Genomic DNA, 7,598 nt, shown 5'->3' with positions numbered 1-7,598 from the left:
TGCAAATCCCAGCTGTGGGATCCAGGACGAATTACTTTGTGTGTCTCTGTGCCTCAGTTTCCTCATCTGTAAAGTGGGGATAATAGTCAGCCATACCTTATAGAGCCCTTGTGAGGAGTGAATGAATGAATCCATGTAAAGCACTTAGAAGACAACTGGGAATATATACACATACAGAATACTAATAAGAATTAATTAATCCAGGTCTTCATTTATTTATTCATCCCTGCTGGGTGCTGGGTACGCAATAGCAAAGAAGGTAGTTGCGGCCCCTGCCTCAGGGGGGCAGATCCCTCACAGACAGGACAGTGATGGGGGCAGCCGGGGTCCAGGGATGGGAGGACCGTTCCTTCGTCGGCTCCGAGGATGCTCTGTTGCCACCATCTTCCCCTCAACGCTGGTCCTCATTCCTGGGGGAGGTCAGGGGAGCACTTGGCACTGCTCGGCATTGGAAGGGCAGAGCCTGTCCCCACCTCCTCTGGGTCAGTCTGACAGGCACTGGCCTCGCAGCCTGGAGTTCCACTCTTAGCTGATCACAGGCCAGGCTTGCGGGGAGCCCCTTCTGCTTGGGGTCTGGGAGGCCATGTGTGATAGACTGCTCTGCCTATCAGGAAGTCTCCAAGGACATTGCAGCTGACCAGCTGGGGTCACACCCTTGGGCCTGTGGGTATTTACTCAGTCTCTAGGTCTTCCTCACCCTTTCATTCGCTTTTTTCTCCATCGTGATGGCCAGCCTGTCCACCTACCCATCTGTCTCTCCGCCACCCATCCATCCAGCCAGCCATTTACTTGTGCTGTCATCCACCCACCCACCCATTCGGCTGCCCGCTCACCGGCCCACTGAGCATGCTCTCGTTGTTGACTCGGCCACTTCCTGAGCTGGGCTGTGGGGGTAAAGAATCAAGCCTGAAGCTGCCCCTGGCCCAAAGAGACTCAGGGTCAGGGAGGGGAGACAGCTGGTACAGTAGGTCCAGCTAGACATTGAGGCTCTCGCGAGTACCATAGGCCCACCTGGCATTTAGGGAGGGAAGGGCGGCCACCAGGGTCAGGGCAGCTCTTCTTCTGCTGCGGGGTCCTGGTCGCAGTCAGTGCCACTGTTCACCCACCTCTCCGGGGGCCATTCTCTGTGGCCGCCCAGGAGACCGCTCAGGGATAGGGAACTGAGACTCATGGCAGGTAGGCGTGAGAGCCACCCTGGCTTAGAAAGAAACATCTTGACTCAAGGGTCCAGTATGTCCTCTAACGACCCCACAGGTGTGGTTTCAGGTTCCTACATGGGATGTGGCCATTTACAAGCCAGCACCCTCAGGGAAGCCCGAAGCTCCAGCTTCTCCCGCAGGTGGACAGCCCACCTGCAGTTTCTAGTCTAGGTACAGTGCCTTACTCAGGCCACTTTTGTCCAAGGCAGTGTTGCCAAAGAGAATGGCTGACCTACCCCCTGCAGCCAGTTTCTAGGGGAACAGCGTGAGGAAGCTAACTGCAGGTCACATTCTTTCCCCACACACGGAGAGGAGACAATGAGAGGACAGGGTGATATGGAAATAGCCATGTGTCCTAGGGGTATGGTTCTCCCGTGGAGTCAGGGTTCAGGTCTTGGCTTAGATGCTAGCAGGATGCCTGGCACAAAGGACGGAGCTACTTTAAAAAATGTTAATTGGAATAATTTGTTGAAAGCTTGTAACAGAGGGGAAGGTGGGCAGGGTCTGGGGGAGTGTGAAAGAGGGGTCAGGAAAGACTTTCAGAGAAGCAGACCTTAAGTTTGGAGTTAAAGGACAAGAGGATGTTCTCTAGTCAGAGCCTAGGAAGAAGGGGCTCCTGGAGGAGGCAAGAGCAGGAACAAAGGCCTGGCATGATCATGCCCCAGCCCTGGCTTGCTTTTGCGGTAGACACACATTGCCCATCACTGCCAGGAACACTGAGGCAATAACCAGGCTGAAAATAACCAGTGAGACAAGTTGCTCACCCACTCTGGTGTTCCTCCTTGGCCCCTGCCAGACGCTGGCTGAGACAGTGGGTGGGGCCAGGCTTCTGGGGCTTAGGTGCCTTGTTCAAGCTGTGTGGGCACACAACATGCCTTGTCTTGGTTAATTCTCCAAACACCCCGTCAGATCGGTGATGTAGTCCCCGTTCTACAGAAGAGGAAACTGAGGCTCAGAGAGGCTAAGTGCTTTCCCTTGGACACATAGGAACCAAGACTGAGGCAGGGTTCAAACTCCTATCCAATGCCAAAGCCAGGAGACACTCAGCCTGTAGGGAGCAGTGTGATCTCTGCAGAGACAGATACACGGAGCACTGCGGCTGTGGGAGCCCAGGGGGCCCTGAACCTGGCCTTGGAGTTGGGGAAGGGTTTTGGTGGGGGGGCGGGATGGTGATAGCAGAGATGAGGGGCTGGTGTGCAAGAGGAGTGTGGTGGGCAAAAAGTGTTAGCAAGGATGTGTAGAAGAAGGAACCCTCGGTGCACTGTTGATGAGAATGCAAGTTTTTGCAGCCACTGTGGAAAACAGCATGGAGGTTCCTCAAAAAAATAAAAATAGAACTACCCTATAATCCAGTAATTCCACTGCTGGGTATTTACCCAAAGGAAATGAAAACACTAATTCAAAAAAGTATATGCAGCCCTGTTTATTGTAGAATTGTTTACAATAGCCAAGATATGGAAGCAACCTAAGTGTCCCTTGATAGATGAATGGATAAAGAAGATGTGGGAGATATATATTTATATGTCTGTGTGTGTGTGTATACACACGTATAAAATATTATTCAGCCATAAAAAAGAATGAGACCGTGCCATGTGCAACAACATGGATGGACCTAGAGGCTGTGATGCTAAGTGAAATCAATCAGTCAGAGAAAGACAAATACCATATGATTTCACTCATATGTGGAATTTAAGAAACAAAAAGATAACAAAAAAGACAAAAAGCCAGCACTTAAATATGGAGAGCAAATTGGTGGTTACCAGAGGGGAGGGGAGCAGGGGGATGGGGGGAAGAGGTGAAGGGGAAATGGAGTACACTTAGCATGATGAGCCTTGAGAAATGTGTAGAATTGGCGAATCATCATATTGTACACATGAAACTAATATAACACTGTATGGTAATTGTATTGGAATTTTAAAAAAATAGAGGGGTATGGTGGGATCAGGTGAGTTTGAGGGGTCTGAGGGCACCCAGGGGGTGGTGAACATCCATGTCTGGGGCTAGAGAGAAGGTGGTCTTGAGCCAGACCCACAACTCAGGGCCTTAGGACTTGGTTTTCAAGGCTCTGGTCTGTGCGCTTGGCCTGGATGCCCATTTTGATCCTGACCCATCCACTCGCCAACAAATACCTTCTTATCCTTAAAAGCTCAGGTCAAGCATCACCTTCTCCAGTCTAATCTGACTCCCCAGGCTAGGATGCAGACCACCCCCTAACCCCTTCTGGCTCTTCTAGATTGGAGACCCTATGGGTACATGTGACTGAAAGCTAGAGCTTTGGGGACAGGTGACCCAGTCACAGCAATGCAGGGCCAGCTCATGGCCAAAGAAGGGGCCCGCTTCCTTTAAGCTTGAGGAGCTTGGAAGTTTGGGGGCAGGGGAGTGAGGTGAGGGGGGCTCCTGTCTGAGTTTGTGGAATGAATGAGCTTTGCTGCAGCTCAGGTGCACTGGGGGCTTAGTGGGTTAGAGTCCTGGCTCTGTCACATAGTGAGCCAGCCCAGTGACTCATGCCTGGAGCTAACCCCCTGGTGCCCAACTTTTGGTCTCTTCCCAGCCTTCCCTCCAAGGAAGAGGAGTTACTGTCACCACTGCTGTCCTCCCCTCCCCAGCCAGAGCCTGAGGAGCCCCCAGCCACCCTCCCCCGGGTGCCTCCACAGCCCCCGTCTCCACCTCCCAGCCCCCCGGAGATCCCCCCGAAACCTCTTCGCCTGCTCCCCGAGTTCGGTGAGTGCGTAGCCAGGCATGGGGTTCCCAGTGCATAGCATGGAATCAGGGCCCCTCCAGAGTCTGCAAGGATGCAAGGATCGAACTTTCTGTTGGGTTCTGCCACCAACACAGTGTGGCCCTGGACAGGTGAGCATCATTCTCTTCATCCTCACAAAGGAGACGGCACCCACCCACCTATCTGACCTACTGACTGTTAAGTGCACGTAGCAAACTTTCTGAGCGGCTCCTGGTTTAAAGTCTAGGAATATTTTCCATGGTTGTTGATGGTTTGCTTTTCCTTGGATTGTCCATTTTTCTTGATTCTTGATTCTTGTTACTTTTTTAGGCTTTTTTTTTTTTTAAAGATTTTATTTATTTATTTGAGAGAGAGAGAATGAGACAGAGAGCATGAGAGGGGGGAGGGTCAGAGAGAGAGGCAGACTCCCTGCTGACCCGAGCCGAAGGCAGTCGCCCAACCAACTGAGCCACCCAGGTGCCCTTTTTTAGGCTTTTTAGACAGCCCCTGCCTCTGACCCCCAAACTTGCCACCTATTCAGACCTCCTCTCCTTTGGCCACCCCTAGTACTGTCCTCTGAAGCCCTGAGAGATTTAAATAGCATTTCCTGTCCCCTGTGCCTATTTCTGAAAGCCGGGCTAGAATGAGGGTTTCTTTTTGGCTGAGGGTGTCTTATGTGAAGCCAGGCCAGGGTGCCCAGGAGGGGAGGCTAGGTTCCTTGCTTCTGAGTCTCCCCCCACCCCTCTCTCTCCTCAGATGACTCTGACTACGATGAGGTTCCAGAGGAGGGGCCAGGGGCCCCAGCCGGCCTGATGACCAAGAAGGTGGGCCAGGTGGTGATTAGGGTTTGGGCTGTCCGTCAGAGAGGAGGGTGGGCTGCCCAGCTGCGTTGCAAACCCTGGGGACCACCAGAGAGAGAAAGGGCCATCGGTTCCTGGGAGAGCTTCCTTCCCCCTTGTCATCTGGCCATGCAGGGCTTGGGGATGGAGCATAGCACCTGAGCTCTGGGCCAGGGGTCTGCAGGTGCTTGCTTGTGGCCCCAGCTCCAGTCTCCCGCCACATCTGGACGGCTGTGTACGGCCTCCTCTCTCCCCTGGGGTTTTGAGCACTTCTCCCTTGGAGAGTTTCCCTCCATCTCTTTCACTTTCTGTGTTCCTGGGTTCCACGGGTGTCTTAACTCTCCATGCCTGAGTACTTTTCACTATCCCTTCATCTTTCTGTCTTTGATGCTGTCTCCCTGGGTCCCTGTGTGGTCTGCCGACAGGGGGAGGGTGTGAAAACAGCAGGGAAAGGGCTGAGTTGTGTGGGTCCTGGATGGAGTGGACCACAGGGGCGTGGCACCCCTGGGTGGGTGTGATCTGGGGCTCGAAGGGAAGCATGATGCTGAGTGGGTCTGGGGGTGCTGCCAGGAGGAGCTCCCAGTGAGCCACTTCCCACGGGCTGTGCGTGTGGCCAGTCTGCTGAGCGAGGGGGAGGAACTGTCTGGGGACGACGACCAAGGAGATGAAGATGAGGATGACCATGCCTATGAGGGCGTCCCCAAGTAAGTGTCTACTCTTCCCCGGTGGTTGTCCTAGCCACCCTCCTTTCCCAAGCACAGCCCGGCCACTCCACCTCTTTGGCCCCTCCCCTGGGGGAGCCCCCTTCCTGGGCTCCCTCATTCCCTCTCCTCTTTCCCCAGTGGTGGATGGCACGCCAGCAGCCTGAGCTCATCCCTGCCCAGCAGCCTCCTGATCCCCGAGCTCCCACCACCCCCCATGGACGGGCTCCCTGGGGACCCCACCCCCATCACACCAGTCATCAAGGCTGGCTGGCTGGACAAGAACCCACCGCAGGGGTGAGTGAGGCCTGTTAGGTTCTGCTGGTTCTCTGCATGGAGATGGGAGTGCTCTAGGATACTGGTCATACCAGATCTGAAAACCAGAGGGGCTAAGGTTATTTGAACAGGTCTCTCTGCAGGCAGACTGTAAGTGGATCATCCCCACCAGACGTATGTTTTATTACCCTTAAAATTGGGAAGGCCTACTTTGAGTCTGACTTCAGTCATTCTTGCTGTAGATAAAAATACATCTTCTCAGTGACCATTGGGTTCCTTCCTCCCTTGAACCTGGCTATTCCTAACTTTGTATGTGACTGCCAGAGGGGGCTGGGGTAATCTTGGAGCCTCCCCTCTAATCCCCAATCCTTTGCTCTGTTGTCCCTCTGTCTCTGCTTCTCCAGATCTTATATCTATCAGAAGCGATGGGTAAGACTGGATGCTGATCACCTGCGATACTTTGACAGTAACAAGGTGAGGCCCCTATTGGTCCCCGACAGGACCCCTGCTCCAACCTGGCCCTGGGCCGACCCTTGACACTGGACGTAGGTGGAGTCCCTCCCCAGACGAGTCCTCACCAGAGCTCCAGTCTGACTCCTTGAGCCGTGTCTTCTGGCCGGTCGGCCAGCTGTGGGCTGTGGTCAGGGTCAGTGTAGGGGCTGTCCCTGACCACCTGTGGGAGACGGAGCTGTAGTTAACTTTGGTTTCAGCTGAGGTTGAGGGAGCCAAGGAGCGGCTGGGCCTCTGGGTGCCCCACCCCCCACAGTACGACTTCCTTCTCTTCCCCAGGATGCCTACTCTAAGCGCTTTATCTCTGTGGCCTGCATCTCCCGCGTGGCTGCCATTGGGGACCAGAAGTTTGAAGTAATCACGAACAACCGAACCTTTGCCTTCCGGGCAGAGAGTGATGGTGAGGTGGAGGGCAGGGAGAAGACTGGCAGTTTGGCCTGATAAGTGGGGGTTGGGGGGGTTGGGGGGGTTGGGGGGGTGGAGATAAGTTTGGGTGGGGGGAGAACCGAGGCACCTCTGCTCCCCCCACATCAAACCCAGAGAGGAGTCCATCCTCTACGAGGTAGGGGAGAGTGAGGGGCCCTCTCCGACTGGCTCTGTGCTTGAGATACCCACTGAGTCCTCAGAACCATTATATTTCCGTTTACAGGGGAATAGGCTCAGATAGGTGAAGTGGCTTACTCAGTGTAGCTTGTCCAAGTCAGAGAACTCAGATCGTCGGAGATAGGTGGGCCAGTCTGGGTGGACTTGCTGGCAGAGTGCCTGAGGAGCCTGGAGGGCCGCCAGGCTGACCTCAGACTGACTCTGCCCCCTTTGCCTGCAGCGGAGCGGAAGGAGTGGGTGCGGGCCCTGCAGCAGGCAGCGGCCGAGCAGGGAGCCCGGGCCCGGCTGTCTAGCACTTACCCTTTGGGTGTCCGGGGCCCAGAGCTGCCTGACCATGCTGGCAGCCTGGAACTACGCGGTTTCAAGAATAAACTGTATGTGGCTGTGGTTGGGGACAAAGTGCAGCTGTACAAGAATCTGGAGGTGCGAAGGGGTCAGCCAGTTTGCTAAACCTCTTCTCTGCCCCCTGCGCACCCGGTCCCTCAGCGTTCCCCCTGCCCTGTGCCCACCCAGTTCCTCAGCCTGCACCCTGCCCACCTGGTCCCTCAGCCTTCCCCCTGCCCTGTGCCTACCTGGTCCCTCAGCCCTGCCCCCTGCCCACCCTGATCCCTCAGCCCTGCCCCCTGCCCACCCTGATCCCTCAGCCCTGCCCCCTGCCCACCCTGGTCCCTCAGCCCTGCCCCCTGCCCACCTGGTCCCTCAGCGTTCCCCCTGCCCTGTGCCCACCCGGTCCCTCAGCCCTGCCCCCTGC

At 55.2% G+C, this 7,598-nt stretch overlaps 1 protein-coding gene across 12 annotated transcripts in view; it reads left to right on the top strand.

Moving 5' to 3' along the window:
* ARAP1 (ArfGAP with RhoGAP domain, ankyrin repeat and PH domain 1) overlaps positions 1–7,598 on the top strand; it is a 62,853-nt gene that overhangs the window by 31,226 nt on the left and 24,029 nt on the right. For 10 of the 12 annotated variants that reach the window (XR_014138726.1, XR_004074710.2, XR_004074709.2 and 7 more), the window contains 7 exons: positions 3,751–3,920; positions 4,675–4,742; positions 5,328–5,461; positions 5,600–5,755; positions 6,139–6,208; positions 6,524–6,644; positions 7,068–7,270. Coding sequence is in view for 7 of the 12 variants with exons in the window: in XM_006730435.3 (XP_006730498.1) it covers positions 3,751–3,920; positions 4,675–4,742; positions 5,328–5,461; positions 5,600–5,755; positions 6,139–6,208; positions 6,524–6,644; positions 7,068–7,270 (922 nt within the window). In the remaining 5 variants the exon portion in view is untranslated. Of the gene's footprint in view, positions 1–3,750; positions 3,921–4,030; positions 4,050–4,674; positions 4,743–5,327; positions 5,462–5,599; positions 5,756–6,138; positions 6,209–6,523; positions 6,645–7,067; positions 7,271–7,598 lie in introns of those variants that run through there. The other 2 variants (XM_081798781.1, XM_081798782.1) reach the window with 2 other exon arrangements.

The sequence above is a fragment of the Leptonychotes weddellii genome, chromosome 11, assembly GCF_054177405.1.
Source record: "Leptonychotes weddellii isolate Sample4059 chromosome 11, ASM5417740v2, whole genome shotgun sequence".
Taxonomy (NCBI): Eukaryota; Metazoa; Chordata; class Mammalia; order Carnivora; family Phocidae; genus Leptonychotes; species Leptonychotes weddellii.
The sequence above is the reverse complement of the archived record's forward strand: the minus strand, read 5'-3'. Positions and strand labels throughout refer to the sequence as shown.